The following is a 19,818-nucleotide window of genomic DNA, read 5'->3' as shown; positions in this document are numbered from 1 at the left end:
CACACACACACACACACACACACACACAGACAAACACACACACACAGACGAACACACACACACACACACACACACACACACACACAGACAAACACACACACACACACACACACACACACACTCAGACACACACACACAGACAAACACACCCGTCAGTGGGTCGTACAGGGTCGACGCGCTTCAGTCCGTTGATCCTCAGTGAGTCAGTCTCACCACTCAGCCTCCAGACCCCAACCCTGTGTGCAGCTTTGACCAACTGTCAACTGTTCTCGGGTCAGTCTAGTCACTGTGGTTACGACTGCTGCTTCACACACAGTCAACAAATCAAGTCATTGTTCCCGGGAGGAGGAGGTGGCGGTGGGGTGGGGGTGGTGGTGGTGGTGGTGGGGGTGTCAGTGACGTCAGTCCTCACGTCAGTCAGTCTAGTGAGATCACGTCCGGTATCGCTCCGTATATGGCCGCCGCCGCCGCCTCGGCGCTGGTCCTGCCCCCCCCGCCCCCGGGGTGTGTGTGTGTGTGTGAGCGCGTGTGTGAGTGTGTGTCCCGCAGGCTGCTGGACGACACCAGGCTGCTGCTGCTGCCAGAGCTGCTGCCGCAGTTGGCCGGGGCGAGGGAGCCGGCGCTCGGCGTCCCCGATTGGTCGAGGAACAGCTGGGAGGAGGAGCCGTAGGGCAGGAAGCGGTTGAGGAGGAGGTCGTGGTCGTCCGACGCCGAGGCCGCCGCTGCCGCCGCCGCCGCCATCACCATGTTGTAATGCTGCAGGGGGGGGGGGGGAGAGTAAGAGGAGAGGAGAGGAGGAGAGGAGAGGAGAGGAGAGGAGGAGGAGAAGAGAAGGGGAGGAGGAGAGTAGGAGAGGAGAGAGGAGAGAAGGAGAGGAGAGAGGAAAGGAGGAGGGACGAGGAGGGACGAGGAGAGGAGAGGATAGGAGAGGAGGTGGAGAGGAGGAGAGGAGAGAAGAAGGAGGGGGGGTGAAAAACAGTGTTTGATGGGTGGTGGCCGAGATCGATAGTCAATCAAAGTAATGAAAAGATTCTTGCTCAAGGATTGGACAATGGACCTATCTCTAAGCCACGCCCCAATATAGAAATTGTCCAATCATATCACAGCAAAAGTCACTACAGGCAGAAAACTCGGACAAACAACTCGCTAATATCTGATGTTGAAAAGCTTCTAGACAAAATATTCTTGTCATCTTTAAAAAAACATGTCTATTACTTGCTGTGGTAAATCAGAAATCAGAAATTTGCCAACTCCCGCCATTGTAAGTCATTGAATGTCATTCAGTCACGGTCGGTCAGTCAGTCACTGTCAGTGAAGCGTTGTTTGTTTGTGCGAGTTTTCAAAGGGGGCGTGGCTTAGCGATAGGTCCATTGAAGAAAGGTTTTATTCCATTCAGCGCTGGGTACGTTTCTCACAGAGAGAAAGCGAACGACTCACAGGTCACAAGCAGTTCTCTTTATATAGGCAGAATATTGATGGTCAAGCAAGCAGCTGTCTATCACAAATCATAACAACATGACAAGGCTCCGTTCAGTCGACCTGACCAAATGGAGGATGCACCAACCATGTAGCTACATTCTAACTCTGCCCACGTCCCATAAGGAGTTGATTGCCATGGTAACCCAGTTACCTGACTCTAGTCCAGTCTAAGTATACTTATGGTCCACTGGCCATAGTCTAAATCTGGCCCTGGTCCAGCTCAAATGACATTTCACAAGTTACAGAGGAAAACATATTGACTGAGAGTGGACAATCTAAAGTATGTTTAAGATTAACATTGCAATATTTGATAGGCACACAAAAATGCCTCATATCAGGGGGGACGGGGAGCGAAGGAAGATAGAAAGAAAAGAAACATTCTGGCAACAAAACTATCCGTATGGGGACGAGTTGAAAGTTCTACGTCAACAACCCAAATAATGCGAAATAGTGACACTTGCTGCTGTCTTCTTAGAAACAATAGCATACGCAGTTAGCATCTGTTGAAGTATAAACGGTTGTCCTTTAAACAGCAAGCACACCAAAAGACGAAGCTTAATAATAAACACATATTTATAACGAGCAATTTGGTGATTTATTACAAGAAAAATAACTGTGAAATGAAGTACAAGTCAATAGATATCTAAGATTGGTTATTTTGGTCTAAAAATACGGTATATCATGTACACGCTTTGTGAGATTCAAACAGGAAGCTGTCATTGTCTCATGGAAAAGCCCAGCGACATGCTCTAGTGAAAGACGCTGTTTTCTTTCAAGAGTCTTTGAGCCAAGGTCATCGTTATTCTGTGTTGTTGCTATGCGGTGACACTTACCTGATGATTGTCGCCTTGTAGAAAGGAGAAGAAATTCAGATCTGGAAATAAAACACACACACACACACACACACACAAATAAACGTTATTTTACCTATTCATTATGAATTGTGATCAATAAAACTTAAAGCGGAAGTATGTGTGTGTATGTGTGTGTATGTGTGTGTGTGTGTGTGTGTGTGTGCGCGCGCGCGTGTGTGTGTGTGTGTGTGTATGCATGCGTGCGTGTGTGTGTGTGTGTGTGTGTGAGTGTGTGTGTGTGTGTGTGTGTGTGTGTATGCATGCGTGCATGTGTGTGTGTGTGTGTTACCTGTCAGGTCATTAGGGGTGTGGTAGTAAGGGCGGTAGTCCTGGATGAGGGGGGGGACAGGGGGGATGTAGTTGGTGTCTACCGCAGGCATGCTGGGGGTCCGGCTCACAGGGGACGCCTGGTGGTGCAGGTTCAACACTCTGGAGGAGGACGGAGGGAGAGAGAAGAGAAGAGAGAGAGAAGAGAAGAGAGGGAGAAGAGAGACAGAAGAGAGAGAGAAGAGAGAGAGAAGAGAGAGGGAGAAGAGAGAGAGAAGAGAGAGGGAGAAGAGAGAGAGAAGAGAGAGAGAAGAGAGGGAGGGGGCAGGTAAGGGCATTAGAAGAGTGTTTGCATGTTGTAGCTTCTGCACTGCAAAACATAGATCACACAACCATGTTGAGAGAGACAGAGAGAGAGAAAGAGAAAGAAAAAGAAAGGAAGAAAATAACAGAGAGAGGCAGAGAAAGAGCACACAATTCAGGTGAGAGAGACAGAGAGAGAGAGAGAAAGAGAAGTAGAGAGAGAGAGTGGCGCTGTACAGTAGTCCTTTCTTTCACAGAAAGGAGGGCATTAAAGAACCCCACTAGATGGCGCCAACTACAGCTAAGGGGTGGACTTGAAAACAGACTGGCGAAGGCCGTCGAAATGGAGGCTAGTGGAGGTAGAAATCGGAGGACGGACTCCTTGTAATGTATGGAAGGGAATGAGTAATGGTATCAAACATACGTTCAGTGTCGTGTGTGCGTGCGTGTGTGTGTGTGTGTGTGTGTACGTGTCAGTGGGCCTTACCCCTTAGTGATGGAGCTGGGGGGGGAGAGGGAGGGGCAGGCCCTCTTAGCGGGGGGCTGGTCCTGCGCCTCCTCCTCCTCGTCTTCCTCCTCCTCGGAGGAGGAGCTGTCCAGGGTGAGGTCGATCACCTCCACCTTCCTGCCGTTGGCGCCGTTGTTGTTACCGTGGGACGACGCGCTTCTCTGCTCCCGACAGGACCCTAGAGGGTTGGGGGGGGGGGGAGGGTTAGAGAGTGTGTGACCTCACACAGACAGTATATCAAATCAGTGTATGGACAGGAGGGGAAGGGGGGTGGTGGGGGGGGGAGGGAAAGAAGAGAAGGGGAGAGGAGAGGAGAAGAGGGGAGGAGAGGAGTGGAGAGGAGGGATGAGGAGGGGAGGGGAGAGGAACGGGGTGAATGTCCTCTCGTAAACTTTTATTGAATAACTCTCCTACCTTCCAGGCCGTTGTTATAGGACACCTCCTGCACTTCCTTCTTTGACCTCATGGGGGCCCAGCTGCCGTCCTCCTTAAACTGGATCTCGTCACAATCCACACAGCTGTTCAGGATCTCCATGAACAACCTGGAGGGACACAACCACACCTTATCACAACACAACCACACCTTATCACAACACAACCACACCTTATCACAACACAACCACACCTTATCACAACACAACCACACCTTATGACAACACAACCACACCTTATCACAACACAACCACACCTTATGACAACACAACCATACCTTATGACAACACAACCACACCTTATCACAACACAACCACACCATATCATAACACAACCACACCTTATCACAACACAACCACACGTTATCACAACACAACCACACCTTATAACAACACAACCACACCTTATGACAAGTTACAACACAACCACACCTTATCACAACACAACCACACCTTATCATAACACAACCACACCTTATCACAACACAACCACACCTTATCACAACACAACCACACCTTATCACAACACAACCACACCTTATCACAACACAACCACACCTTATGACAACACAACCACACCTTATCACAACACAACCACACCTTATCACAACACAACCACACCTTATAACAACACAACCACACCTTATGACAACACAACCACACCTTATGACAACACAACCACACCTTATGACAACACAACCACACCTTATCACAACACAACCACACCTTATCACAACACAACCACACCTTATCATAACACAACCACACCTTATAACAACACAACCACACCTTATCACAACACAACAACTACACCTTATCCTACACCACAACTATAAATGGACTGATTTATATACCGCCTTTATCCAAAGCGCTTTACAATGGCCTCTCATTCACCCATTCACACACACATTCACACACACATTCACACACCAATGGCGGCAAGCTACCATGCAAGGCGCCGGCCCGCTCATTGGGAGCAATTTGGGGTTCAGTGTCTTGCCCAAGGACACCTCGACATGTGGCCAGCCGGGGCTCGAACTGCCGATCTGCCAACCTTGCGATCATTAGACGGCGGCTCTACCTCCTGCGCCACAGCCGCCCCTTCAACTACACCTTTATCACGACACAACTACTAAGGCAAAACAGACATTCTTTAAATGGGGCGCTAGTGTTGGGAAAACCAAACGATTGTTTTCTGAAGAGAATGGTTCTCTTGTGTAGAAGTTAGTGGATTCACTTCGGAGAGTAGAATTATTGTCAGTTGGGCTATGCATCAAAGTCGCAGAACCAGGAAGGTTCAGAAATTGGGGGCGCTTAGGTGGCGTAGCGGACTAAGCGTTGACCACGTAACCGCAGGGTCCCCGGTTCGATTCCGGCCGCGGACATATCCTGCATGTCATCCCTTCTCTCTCTCTCACCCATCCTTCCTGTCAAATCTCTACTGTCTCTATCACAATAAAAAAAATAAAAAAAATATGAGTGGGACTGCCCCACTCAGAAAAAATTACTTTAAAAAAGAAAGAAATTGGGGGGTAGGGGAATGGCAGGGGACGGGGTCTCACCCGTCGATGATGAGGTGTTCGTAGGGGGCCTTCTTGTCACAGACAGGACACACCCAGGTGGGCTTCTTCTCGTTCATCTGGATGTAGAGGGTGGCGTCGAAACACTGCAGGTGGGAACACGTCAGCGCTCGGCAGGGGATCATCAGACGCATCTTCCCCAGCTGGGCAGGGCAGGGCAGGACGCAGAGACACACACACACACAGACACACACACACAGACACACACACGATGGGGGCGAGACATACACACACATATGATGAGGGTATGAAGACATGTTGGGGCATACACACACATCAGAAAAGAAACCATAATTAAAATCTGCACGCATTCTTTTCTTGCTTGCTACTGTGTATTCTATGCTGTATACTTCTGTACTATGTGTCACTATTATTCTATTGCAACTCGCTGTGTGTGTGTGTGTGTGTGTGTGTGTGTATGTGTGTGTGTGTGTGTGTGTGTGTGTGTGTGTGTGTTTACCGGGCAGAGTAATGACACACGTAGGCTGGTGGTGGCAATTTCACTGTCTGGGTCTGCTGTTAGCTTCTCTTTGACTGTAGGGGGAGAGATAGTTCACACAGACACAGACACACAGACACACACACACACACACACACACACACACACACACTTATTAGCTAACACATGTACTCTTCTCCGCTCATCTTCAACTCCCCTTTCCAACCCCCCGTCCTCCTCCTCCCTCATTTCGGTTCACCAAGCCATTAGCAGATGCAGAGACAGAGCTGCCTCATACCACCGGTATGTGTGCCTAATGTACACTGACTGAACACTTTATTAGAAACACTATACTAATACTGGGTAGGGGGGCCTCCCATTGCTCCCAAAACAGCCTCAATTCTCTGTGGCATCGATTCCACAAGATGTTGGAAAAATTCATTTGAGATTCTGGTCCATGATGACATGATTGCATCACGCAATTCTTTTCAGATTTTTCAGGGACCCTTTCAAGTTGTGAACCTCCTGTTCTACCATATCCCAAAGGTGTTCTATTGGATTTCAGATCCAGTGATCATTGAAGAACACTGAACTCATGGGCCCAAAGTGTGCCAAGCAAACATTCCCCACATCATTACACTACCTGAATGAATGAGAAGGGGTACAGGTGTTCCTAATAAAGGGCCTCACAGCGCAATGACTAGCGGCATCACGCAACCGTGCGTGTCTTTGATAGGGTATACAATCATTTACATTTATATTTCAGACATTTAGCAGACACCTTTATCCAAAGCGGCCAGCGACAAGTACATTTGTCTAAGTAAGCGAATCATCTATTCATCAGTCATCATAAGAAAAACAAATCTATGCTAGGACCAGAGGCCATTGGCAGTCACAATGCTAGAAGGAAGAATTACTTTTTTTCCTCTTCATAATATTCACAGTAGAGGAAATGTATTATAATTATTGTTGGGCTACAGTCACCTTACACTGTCAAGACCTCTCAAGAATTGAACATGATTCTTCAGAAAACAAATGCTAATTTGTGATGTCTAGCATGAATCAAATTGGAGAATATCTTAAACCTTGAATACTGTACATATTACAGGAAAATATGCAGAACTACTTCATAGAAAATACGTTTGGAGAGCCTTTACGCATCAACTAAAGAGATGGTAGAAATCATCCTGAAAGTGATCAAATTCCACTGCTCGGATGGATGGTAATACTGGGAGGGGAGATCATGTAAACGAACATACGATAGTTAAATATTGTCCAGTGTTGCCAGAAACCCCTAAGTAGGCCTGCAGTTCTAATAACCACACCGCATACAACCGCATTCTCAGAAAGGAAACGAAAAGGAAAAAAATAAATAAATGATGTAACGGAATGGAGGAAGAAGGCCACCGAAGCGAGACTAAACCAAAGTGTCAGTTGATAATGGTTATGACTGGGGGTCGCGGGCGGTACTGGAAGATACAGCTGATGCCAATGATAAAATATAATGTATGAGAAAGGTTGCGACAGGTTCATTAAACCGTTGTACAGCGCTCGGAGACTCCCAGGTTGAATTTGGCACGCTACTCTTGGCTTCGAAATCATCATGGACATAATTATCCAATCCAACATTTACAGTGAAATCCTGATTGGACGAGGACAATGGATATCTTCATTCGTAGCTTATTATTACATTCCACTTATTGCTGGAGACCTGCCTTCCGCGTCCATGCTAAATTAAACTTCGCTGAATGACCAATTTAGTTAGTGGACATGTCAGCTTTAAGCTTTATGGTTCACAGCACTCTTTGGCAGAAGCAAATGGGACCCATAGCGGTTAGCATGTTTGAGACAGGTAACAAGTAAATCTAGAGAACTGCAGAGAAAGTAGTTTGCCAAATATATGGCAATAAACACCAACCTTACTGAGGCTAATAAATAATAGACTTAGCATAGCCTAGCATCTAGGCCAACCTTACTGAGGGCTCTGGAGTGGTCAGGGTTCCTGATGCCTTTCGACCGTAGTCTCTGCAACAGCACTGTGGACGACTGTTGTCTGACCAGGTACACCGCCATGGAGTAGCTCTACGGAGACACACACACACACACACATACACACATACACACATACACACATACACACACACACACACACACACACACACACACACACACACACACAGAGTTTAAGAGGTTGTTGCTTTGTCCTACATTAGAGAGCTCCTCATGAAAGGAGTGTTCAGTCAACTAGAGTTGTGGTGTCATCCAGCAGGTGTCATTGTCCCCTCTCACCCTTCCGATCTCAGCGGTCCAGGACACCACGATGGTGTTAGGGACGGTGGTGGACAGTCTGACCAGTGAGGTAATGTTGATGGGCCGGCTGGGACGCTTAGGCTCCACGCCGTTTTTGGTTGGAGGCAGATAGCCCTGAAGGTGAGAGAGAGAGAGAGAGAGAGAGAGAGAGAGAGAGAGAGAGAGAGAGAGAGAGAGAGAGAGAGAGAGAGAGAGAGAGAGAGAGAGAGAGAGAGAGAGGCATCAGAGAACTAGCAAGCAGAAAAAACAACAGGCAGACGTCCCTCCACATTTATATCAACTGCCTCTACTGCTTATGTTGTTCCCTGCATGCTGTGTGTGGTGGTTGGAGGTGCTTCTTACTGGGAGGTTGTGTGTGTGTGTGTGTGTGTGTGTGTGTGTGTGTGTGTGTGTGTGTGTTGTTCTTACCGGTAGGTTGCAGGGCTTCCCGTTGACTTTCACACACAAGTTGGGTGGGAAGTGGTCTTCCTGAGGACAACTCGTCTCCGATAGACAAAACCTGCACACACACACACACACACACACACAGAGAGAGACGACACCTCAAACACCTCATTTAAACACTACCCTGTGCCTTAGCAATAAAGGGAGTTGCAGATCTGATGTGGACGATCTTACCGTAACTGAACTTGTACTGTGAAGTCGCATTTGGTCCCCGAGATGTCCCTATGAACACATGATATAGGCAGATTTCTTCATTTGTACCCATCATTTAAGTATCATGCAAATATTTCCAAACCAGACCCCCCCTCTCCAACCTCATAGGCAGTATAGGTGAGGGGAGGCTGGTGGAGGTAGAAATCAGAGGTTAGGCTCGTTGTAATGTAAAGGAATGGAATGAGGAAGCCGCCAACAGGAAGTGGCCTGAGTGTCTCTTACATGGAGCTGCTGATCTGCTGGACTTGCTGTGGTGTCAGAGCGAAGGCGAAACACGTCTCCTGAAACCGCTGGCTGCTGTCTGAGGCTGCAGAGAGAGAGAGAGAGAGAGAGAGAAGAGAGAGAGAGAGAGAGAGAGAGAGAGAGAGAGAGAGAGAGAGAGAGAGAGAGAGAGAGAGAGAGAGAGAGAGAGAAAGAGAGAGAGAGAGAGAGAAAAAGAGAGAGAGAGAGAGAGAGAGAAAAAGAGAGAGAGAGAGAGAGAGAGAGGGAGGGAGGGAGGGAGAGAGAGAAAGAGAGAAAGAGAGAGATACTTGTTAACGATAATCAAAAGCAATAGGGAAGAATACACAAGCACAGGTCAGCAAATAAATTGTATAAAAAAGAAACCTGCACCAAGCTAAACAACACTGGGTCTTATAAACAACCAAAAGCCAGACGGTTGCTACTTGCTACACAGTGTAAAGCCCTCTGTGCTATGCACAGTAACCACAGTGATAGTCGTTTTGAGACCCGTTTTGACCAGCATCTCAAAAAGAGGACCATGGTACCAGGAATGTACACCAACTGACAAGTGTGCTATCTTTTCATCGATGCTTTTCATCAAGGCTTAGACAAGACAGAGCCTGTTGTACTATCAATGATGGGGGATGATGGCACAGCTCAACCCTTGAACGGGCAGAGATCCTAAGACAGGAGACGCCTGAGAAGGCTCCTTTCATGTCGTCGTTCTTCAACAAACCCATCTCTTCTGCAGCTGCGGTCGCAGAGAAATGTGACAGCAGCTGGTGAAAGAGGGAACGAGTCAGCAACCAATCCAAATATTCAGACTTTTATTCAGAAAAAATGTAAATAAATCTCAACGTTGTTGAAAATCGACGACACACTCGCGAGCCAAAAATACTGCAATGCAATGGATTCGGTGAGCAATCCCCCCACTACTACCTAGTTAACTATAACACTACTTTACAATGTTAGCAGGCTCAACCGAATCCATTGCATTGCATTTTGGCTTGACTTGCGAGGGTGTCATTTATTTTCAACAACGTTGACATTTATTTACATTTTTCTGAATAAAAGTCAGAACATTTGGTCGGTTGCCGACTTGTTCGCCCTTTCACCAGCTGTCACAAATGCTTATACACTGGTGGTGAGGCTTTGAAAAACACGGGCTGAACACTTACGGAATTGAGAGACTACCCTTCAGTCACTGTGAATTAGTATAGTTGAATGGGGGGAACTGACGTGCTAAACTCACTCAAAACATGGTTGTTGGTTCCTGCCACTATAAGGCACCCAGGATAAGATCGTGGCAACTTTTGTGCACATTTGGCAAAAGTATATAGGACTCTCCTGTCACATGACGTCATACACTTTTTTTGTTGTTCATCATCTGATTGCTGAGAGCAATTATTCAAGAGCAGTTTTCACTTCTATTACAACTGGAAGGGTCGGCACTCAACGGTGAATAGTAATCAACATGACTGGGCCTGACTGGTTAAATATTTCCCTGCAGCAAGTCCTTTTACTCTGTGTAAACAGCGCCTCCGTTATCGACTTTATCACAACATCCTCATCCTTGGATAAAGAGTACTTGACATTCATTCAGTGAAATCCTTTCAACTTGTCAGAATCTGATTCAGAGGACGCGTCCTGGTCAATTAACCGGCAAAATGTTTGTACAGAGGCGTTCAACGCAGGGAGAATGATGAAGGTGCTTTGGGGTTTTAAAATCAGATCCAGTCTTACTAGCAGCTCCTCTTGCTGATGGTGCAGAGGGGGGTGGGCTCATCAGGGTAGTCTCTATCGCCCCCCCCAAATAAGCCTTCACAGACCTGTCTGTCTGGTTGGGTCTGACTGTCTGTCTGTCTGGTTGTGTCTGTCTGTCTGTCTGTCTGTCTGGTTGGTTGGGTCTGTCTGTCTGGTTGGGTCTGTCTGTCTGTCTGTCTGTCTGGTTGTGTATGTCTGTCTGTCTGGTTGGTTGGGTCTGTCTGTCTGGTTGGGTCTGTCCATCTGGTTGGGTCTGTCTGTCTGTCTGTCTGTCTGTCTGGTTGTGTCTGTCTGTCTGTCTGGTTTGGTTGGGTCTGTCTGTCTGATTGGGCCTGTCTGTCTGATTGGGCCTGTCTTGGCATGCCCCCAAAGGCACATATTGGAAGCAGCTCTTTCATTCCCAGAACTGTCTGTGGAGAGACTGCTGGGTTACAAGCCAGGTCTCCAATGTGGTTTGCCCATCCCACCCTGAAGCCATGTCATCATTGTTGTAGTCCCAAGTGTCTCTGCTGTACTTGAAAAACTTGATCTGGGAGATTTCCTTCTGGTAGGTTTACATCCGGGCAGAGCACAGCTCCTCCAGATCCTTTAGTCGTTCTGGATCAAACGCTCATCTCCTTCTGCGGCTCAGTAATCTCTGGGAGCGTATTGGAGAGTTCCTCATTCGCATGCTTCATTCTACAAGAACAGCGTCAGGTCTTTTCGCATAAGGTGCTGTTGTTCTCACCCAGCGTGGGTTCTTTGTTTGTTCTTACAGATACCAGCGGAATCTGTGTATTTCTCCGATTCTGAGACGGGGGGGTACCGTGGAATACACTTTTTTTTCTTCTTCTTTAAGTGGCGTTGGGACATGGAACCCCAGGAGTCTAAAAACCAGTGTGAAGCATCTTGTGGAAAAAGGATCAATTGGGAATCTCTGTCTGAGAGTCAGTGTAGAGGCTGAGCCTCTGTGAGGTTGTAGAGGCTGAGCCTCTGTGAGGTCGTAGAGGCTGAGCCTCTGTGAGGTTGTAGAGGCTGAGTCTCTGTGAGGTTGTAGAGGCTGAGTCTCTGTGAGGTTGTAGAAGCTGAGCCTCTGTGAGGTTGTAGAGGCTGAGCCTCTGTGAGGTTGTAGAGGCTGAGCCTCTGTGAGGTTGTAGAGGCTGAGCCTCTGTGAGGTTGTAGAGGCTGAGCCTCTGTGAGGTTGTAGAGGCTGAGCCTCTGTGAGGTTGTAGAGGCTGAGTCTCTGTGAGGTTGTAGAGGCTGAGCCTCTGTGAGGTTGTAGAGGCTGAGCCTCTGTGAGGTTGTAGAGGCTGAGCCTCTGTGAGGTTGTAGAGGCTGAGCCTCTGTGAGGTTGTAGAGGCTGAGCCTCTGTGAGGTTGTAGAGGCTGAGCCTCTGTGAAGTTGTAGAGATCTTCATAAGACATGCTGCTCGTAAAGACGAGCCACATCCACAATAATAGGCACTTGAAAGAAGAATTGGAATGCTTAAGTCACTCAAAAATGTTTTGTTGGTTTTCAGGGTGCAGGCCAGGGTCACAAAGACATATGAAAAGGAAAAAAACCTGCAATCCCTGGTATCACTGTTGGTAGTGTTAATTCATAATGATAGCAGCAGTCAGAGAGACACGGTTCAGGCTTTTGCCTTCCTCAGCATTTGGAGAAACAAAAGACAGTCGCCTCAGTATATATAAGCTACGACATGCTTCACGATGATCGTACCAATCACATTATGTACAATACCTTATGACCCATGACGATAAGAAGAAATTAAGTATTCAATTTAATAAACACACTTCAGTTTAATATGGTTAATTTGGGTGCAGCAGCCTCAGTGTGTGTGTGTGTGTGTGTGTGTGTGTGCGTGTGTGTGCGTGTGTGTGCGTGTGTGTGTGTGTGCGTGTGTGTGTGTGTGCGCACATGTGTTTGTGCGTGTGTGCTCTCTGAAGTGAACCAGAATCGAATCTCTTTTCTCGCTATAACAGGAGGGTTCCGACACAATTTCCATATAAAAATTCCAGACCTCTATTTCCAGACTGCTCAGTTGATTTGTGGGTCTGTGTTCCGGCACGTCTTCATGACCTCTGTCAAACATAAAACAGGCTCAAGCTACGTAATGCCTCAGTGTAGATCAGACGTATTGAACACAATTCTGTACTCTGCATATAGCATACTGTATGTCTGGGATGACAATATACAGTGACGCTTGAAAGTATTGAACCCCTTGTGCAATTATAGATCTTTATTTAATCAAAACCAGTCTTTTTTGTCGGTCTCTTTGTTAAAACAGTTGAGCATTTGCATTTAATGGAACAAATGACCTTCTCTTTAAGGCTTCAGAAAGAGTTGGGGGAAAAAACGATGGGAAAAATGGTGCGATTATTTAGCCAATGAAGATGGTGATTTGTTGGAATGGAATGGACTTTATTTGTCATTGCTACAGTACAGGTACCAAACAACGAAATGTAGGAGGGGTGGCTCCCCTACTATTTACACAACCGTTCCCTATAAGTACTCAAATAAAAATGTACATACAAATATTCTTAAAAACACTAAAAAACACCAGCGTGGAAGCCACTCCGAGCCTCGCGTCTAAGCGCGCCGCCATCTTGGAGATTTCCCTTTTTTGTTTGTACTGATTGTATGTTTATATGCTGTATTTGCTGACCCCATGACCTTGTGTATGTATGTTTATTTATTTTTTCTGCTGTTGATGTTTGTTGTCAATAAAATGTGAAGAAAAAAAAAAGTATACAAAAAAAAAGAATTTTTTATCTGAACAGGTTTATATTTACCAATTCCATATGTTGGTTTAGAGGGAATCATGCGTGTAGTATAATTTAAGTAGGTAGTAGGTAGTAGGTAAGTAGAATCCGGTGAGTATATAATTGGGTACCAAATGAACCAGTTGAAGCAGAGATCTTTAGGAAAGAGTTTGGGTGGGACTGGGTGGGATAAATAGAGATAAGAAACCTGGTCAGTTTTGTGTTATCCATACAGGTGAATGTAAACACACCATGCCGAGAGGAAAGGAGATCTCAGAGGACATCAGGAAGAGGTTAGAAAGAGCACATCAGTCTGCGGAAGGCTGTATAAGACTTGAACTCCATTAGTCCACTGTGAGGAAAAGTATTTACAAATGGAGAACATTTAACATGACAGCAACTCAGCCTAGAAGAAGGCTTAAGAGCCACAAGAAAAAGAACAAATCAGGTAAAAACCAACCCAAACATAATATTTAGAGATTTGCAAACCTCCCTTGCTGCATCTCAGCCAGGTAACTGTGCATGCTTCAACAATAAGAAAAACACTGAATCAAAATGGCATTCATGGGAGGGTTGCTAGGAAGAAGCCTCTGCTGTAAAAAAATAACCAAACTGCCGTTCTTAACTTTGCCAGAGACCATATGGACATGCCTGAAGGTTTCTGGAAGTCTATTCTCTGGACAGATGAGTCCAAAATTGACCTTTTTGGTCACAATCAAATCCACAACGTTTGGTGAAAACCCAACACTGCCTACCACCAAAAGAACCTAAACCCCAACAGTCAAGCATGGTGGTGAGAATGTCATGATCTGGGGCTGCTTTTCCTCCTCTGGACCTGGCTGACTCCAGATCATTAAGGGAACCATGAATTTTGAGGTATACCAGGATATTTTTTGAACAGAACCATCAGCCAAGTAGCTAAAGCTGGGCTGAAAATGGGTCTTTCAACAAGACAACGACCCAAGGCATTCAAACAAATCTACCAAAGAATGGCTCAGGATAAAGAAGATTTGTGTTTTGGATTGGTCAAGTCAAATTCTGACCTAAATCCAATTGAGATGCTGTGCCAGGACCTGAAGTGGCCAGTTTATGCCAGACACCCCTCAAACCACACTCAATTGGCTCACTTCTGTAAGGATGAGTGGGCAAAAATATCTCAAAACAGATGTCAAGACCTTTACTCCTAGTTATTGCTGCTAATGGAGTTGCCACAAGCTATTGACTGAAGTGGTTCACTTATTTTTGCACCTGGACTAATTTCTTTATAATTTAGTTTTCCTACTACACGCATGATTCCCTCTAAACCAACATATGGAATTGATAAATATGTTATGTCAGATAAGAAATACTGGTTCTGATTAAATAAAGATTTCATGGTAAAAACCCAAAAAATCTATAGTTGCACAAGGGGCTCACATACTTTCAAGCATCAGTGTATAGCATCGATCTGGAATCACAGATGTCTTTTCCAGACGACGTCAATAGTTTTTATTTTCCATACTTTTTCAGACTTGTAGAAACCCTGTGTATGCATGACATAGGATAGGACAGAAAAGTTCCATCTCCCTGTGTTGCATTCCTCTGCTTGATGTTGCGTCAGGAGTCAGGACAGTCCATTGACGCACGTCCAGACCGATTCACAGAGAGTGATTGACACCTGGTCAGAAATGCCACCGGGGGACAGACAACCGTGTCAAAGAAGAGGGGTGAAGTTGAGCCACCTGTCATCAACGCTTCAAAGTGAAGACTGATAAAATGTGACAGTGGGGGGTGTGTGTGTGTGTGTGTGAGAAACAAAATATACCCAGCACTGAATCGAATGCATCCACCCCACTACTACTAGTATCTTTTAATGCCATTGCCTCAGACGACCACACTGTCACAGCTTAACTCTGACACACTGCCAAAAGCTCAACCACTTCAATCAGTGGCAAGCAGGGGGGGGGAGATAAGCTACACACAAATACAGACAGATAGATGCGGCACACACACACACACACACACATACGGCACACACAAGCACACACAAAATCACACATACACAGACACACACACACACAGACGGCACACACAAAATCCCACATACACAGACATACACGCGGACAGACATTTAGACAGATGCGGCGCACACACACACACACACACACACACACACACACACCTCACTCTCTCTGGCTTTGGCCCTATCGTCTCACTGCAGGTAAAAGAGGGGCCCTATAAATAACCCAGGCTTACGCAAGGCTATCTCCTCCAAGCTGCAGCGAGCCCGTCTCAAACCAGAATACACAGCCTCTGTGTAAGCTTCCGTTACTCTGTTACTACCTGCTCGAGTGCACAGGTTGAAACACAGAAAACAGATATTACTGGAGGCTACATCATCAGCCTAGAGGACTGCAGTGAACGGTGCTGACAGCAGCTCAGTCGCCTTGCTTTTGATTCTGTTCCGTGACCCACACACACACACCCCCACACACACACCCACACACACAAACAGCCTGTGCTTCTACGGTAAATGATTACAGAGTAATATCGGTCCCTCTCTCTCTCTCTCTGCCCCCTCTCTCTCTCTCTCTCTCTCTCTGTCCCCTCTCTCTCTCTCTCTCTCTCTCTCTCTCTGCCCCCTCTCTCTCTCTCTCTGCGCCCCCTCTCTCTCCCTCTCTCTGCCCCCCCCCCTCTCTCTCTCTCTCTCTCTGCGCCCTCTCTCTCTCCCTCTCTCTGCCCTGCCCCCTCCTCTCTCTCTCTGCCCCCCCCCCGCCCCCTCTCTCTCTCTCTCCACCCTGCCCCCCTCCTCTCTCTCTCTCTCTCTCTCTCTCTTTCAAAAGGAAATTATGTTCCATTTAGGGAGGGTGAGGGGTGGAGGAGGAGGGGGAGGGGTTGAACCCACTACGGGCTACCATTCCCACCAGAACAAGACTGGCAGAACAAACCAGGTTTCTCCTTCTCACACAGACAACAGGCTGTTTCCCCTGTGGGCAGCAGGACAGGGTACCAACCCCCCCCCAGGGGACCAGGCTTCACCACGGGGGGGGGCACAGCTCTGTACCCGCCTGCCTCTCTGTGCCCACTACAGAAAGACGAACCATGCAAGCCTGCAGTTCAGTTCCTAACAACGGTCTCTTCCTCCTCCTACTCCTCCTCTCCAGGCGCGCGATCTATAAATAGACACAGCACTCACTCACTCTCTCTCTCTCTCTTCCCCCGCCCCCCCCTTTCTCTATCTCTCCCCGCCCCCCCCCTCTCTCTCTCTCTCCCCCACCCCTCTCTCTCTCTCCCCCCGCCCCTCTCTCTCCCCCCGCCCCCCCTCTCTCTCCCCCCACCTCCCCCTCTCTCTCTCTCTCTCCCCCCGCCCCCCCCCTCTCTCTCTCTCCCCCCCCACCCCCCTCCCTCTCTCTCTCTCCTCCACCACCCCCACTCTCTCTCCCCCCGCCCCTCTCTCTCCCCCCGCCCCCCCTCTCTCTCCCCCCACCTCCCCCTCTCTCTCTCTCTCTCCCCCCGCCCCCCCCCTCTCTCTCTCTCCCCCCCCACCCCCCTCCCTCTCTCTCCTCCACCACCCCCACTCTCTCTCTCCCCCCCCACCCCCTCCCTCTCTCTCTCCCCCCCACCCCCCTCCCTCTCTCTCTCTCTCCCCCGCCCCCCCCCCTCTCTCTCCCCCCGCCCCCCCCCCCCCTCTCTCTCTCACCCCGCCCCCCTCCCTCTCTTTCTCTCCTCCACCGCCCCCTTGCTATCTCTCCCTCTCCGGCTGGCATCTGATTTGTTCTCTCGACTGGTGTGTGGAGAGATCCAAGAGGGGTTAGAGTAGCCCTGTGGTTCAGTAGGCACACACACACACACACACACACACACACACACATTTTGTCTGTGCGACCCTGTGATGTATTTATCTTTAGAATGGAGAAAATGCAATGATAGAAGACTACACACAACTACAAGCCTCCATAGACCCTCCAGCTGGCGGTTACACTTGTTGCCTGCATCCGGACGCACAGTCGTCGTAAAAAATTGGTCAAAAAAATAAATAAATCCTTTATGGATTTCCAACATCCCGACAGTGAAATCACTTCTCCTGCGAGGACAATGGAAAGTCATTTCATTCAATTATCCCCGCCCGCTCGTCGGCGTAGACCCGCCCACACGCCCTTTGTGCTGACTGAAACTTTGCTGAACCAAATGACCGGTTGGTTTTCCCCCCGAGACGACTGGGAACTAAGTGCAGATGCGACACACCGCACGGGCCGCACCGCACCGCAGCAAGCTGACAATGGAGACGGTTTGGACACGGGGCGTGGCGGCGCTGGCACCAGACCTTCCATTATGATGAACTTTGGCATTTTGTAGTTTGGCAGGATATTTGGCCCCCGGGACCGGATAAAGAATGTTTGGTGTGATAGTCCTACCGTGTGATAGACCTCAGCGTGTGATAGTCCTACCGTGTGATAGTCCTCACCGTGTGATAGTCCTACCGTGTGATAGACCTCACCGTGTGATAGTCCTACCGTGTGATAGACCTCACCGTGTGATAGTCCTACCGTGTGATAGTCCTCACCGTGTGATAGTCCTACCGTGTGATAGTCCTCACTGTGTGATAGTCCTACCGTGCGATAGTCCTCACCGTGTGATAGACCTCACCGTGTGATAGACCTACCGTGTGATAGTCCTCACCGTGTGATAGTCCTACCGTGTGATAGTCCTCACTGTGTGATAGTCCTACCGTGCGATAGTCCTCACTGTGTGATAGACCTCACCGTGTGATAGTCCTACCGTGTGATAGTCCTCACCGTGTGATAGTCCTACCGTGTGATAGTCCTACCGTGTGATAGTCCTACCGTGTGACAGTCCTACCGTGTGACAGTCCTACCGTGTGATAGTCCTACCGTGTGATAGTCCTCACTGTGTGATAGTCCTACCGTGTGATGGTCCTCACAGTGTGATAGTCCTACCGTGTGATAGTCCTACCGTGTGATGGTCCTCACAGTGTGATAGTCCTACCGTGTGATAGTCCTACCGTGTGATAGTCCTCACTGTGTGATAGACCTCACCGTGTGATAGTCCTACCGTGTGATAGTCCTACCGTGTGATGGTCCTCACAGTGTGATAGTCCTACCGTGTGATAGTCCTACCGTGTGATAGTCCTCACTGTGTGATAGACCTCACCGTGTGATAGTCCTACCGTGTGACAGTCCTACCGTGTGATAGTCCTACCGTGTGATAGTCCTCACTGTGTGATAGTCCTACCGTGTGATGGTCCTCACAGTGTGATAGTCCTACCGTGTGATAGTCCTACCGTGTGATGGTCCTCACAGTGTGATAGTCCTACCGTGTGATAGTCCTACCGTGTGATAGTCCTACCGTGTGATAGTCCTCACCGTGTGATAGTCCTACCGTGTGATAGTCCTCACCGTGTGATAGTCCTACCGTGTGATAGACCTCACTGTGTGATAGTCCTCACCGTGTGATAGTCCTACCGTGTGATAGACCTCACTGTGTGATAGTCCTCACCGTGTGATAGACCTCACTGTGTGATAGTCCTCACCGTGTGATAGTCCTACCGTGTGATAGTCCTCACCGTGTGATAGTCCTCACCGTGTGATAGTCCTCACCGTGTGATAGACCTCACTGTGTGATAGTCCTACCGTGTGATAGTCCTCACCGTGTGATAGTCCTCACCGTGTGATAGTCCTCACCGTGTGATAGTCCTCCCTGTGTGATAGTTCTACTGTGTGATAGACCTCACTGTGTGATAGTCCTCACCGTGTGATAGACCTCACCGTGTGATAGTCCTCACCGTGTGATAGTCCTCACTGTGTGATAGACCTCACCGTGTGATAGTCCTACCGTGTGATAGTCCTACCGTGTGATAGTCCTACCGTGTGATAGTCCTACTGTGTGATAGTCCTACTGTGTGATAGTCCTCACCGTGTGATAGTCCTACTGTGTGATAGACCTCACCGTGTGATAGACCTCACTGTGTGATAGTCCTCACTGTGTGATAGTCCTACCGTGTGATAGTCCTACCGTGTGATAGTCCTCACCGTGTGATAGTCCTCACCGTGTGATAGTCCTCACCGTGTGATAGTCCTCACTGTGTGATAGTCCTACTGTGTGATAGACCTCACTGTGTGATAGTCCTACCGTGTGATAGTCCTACCGTGTGATAGTCCTCACCGTGTGATAGTCCTCACCGTGTGATAGACCTCACCGTGTGATAGTCCTCACCGTGTGATAGTCCTACCGTGTGATAGTCCTACCGTGTGATAGTCCTACCG

General features: G+C 48.1%; 1 protein-coding gene across 1 annotated transcript in view; it reads right to left on the bottom strand.

The window, feature by feature from the left end:
• Nucleotides 1-417: 417 nt before the first annotated feature.
• pias1a (protein inhibitor of activated STAT, 1a) overlaps nt 418-19,818 on the bottom strand; it is a gene marked incomplete at its 3' end in the record, with an annotated part of 50,306 nt that continues 30,905 nt past the window's right edge. Inside the window, 12 exon segments of the mRNA XM_080531124.1 lie at nt 418-756; nt 2,313-2,353; nt 2,623-2,762; nt 3,391-3,589; nt 3,826-3,953; nt 5,405-5,565; nt 5,883-5,956; nt 7,838-7,943; nt 8,151-8,285; nt 8,580-8,670; nt 8,790-8,837; nt 9,051-9,135. Of these exon segments, the coding sequence (XP_080387250.1) occupies nt 418-756; nt 2,313-2,353; nt 2,623-2,762; nt 3,391-3,589; nt 3,826-3,953; nt 5,405-5,565; nt 5,883-5,956; nt 7,838-7,943; nt 8,151-8,285; nt 8,580-8,670; nt 8,790-8,837; nt 9,051-9,135 (1,547 nt within the window).

The sequence above is a fragment of the Nansenia antarctica genome, assembly GCF_963989245.1.
Source record: "Nansenia antarctica genome assembly, chromosome: 5".
NCBI classification, from domain to species: Eukaryota; Metazoa; Chordata; class Actinopteri; order Argentiniformes; family Microstomatidae; genus Nansenia; species Nansenia antarctica.
This window is presented reverse-complemented; position numbering and strand designations above follow the sequence as displayed.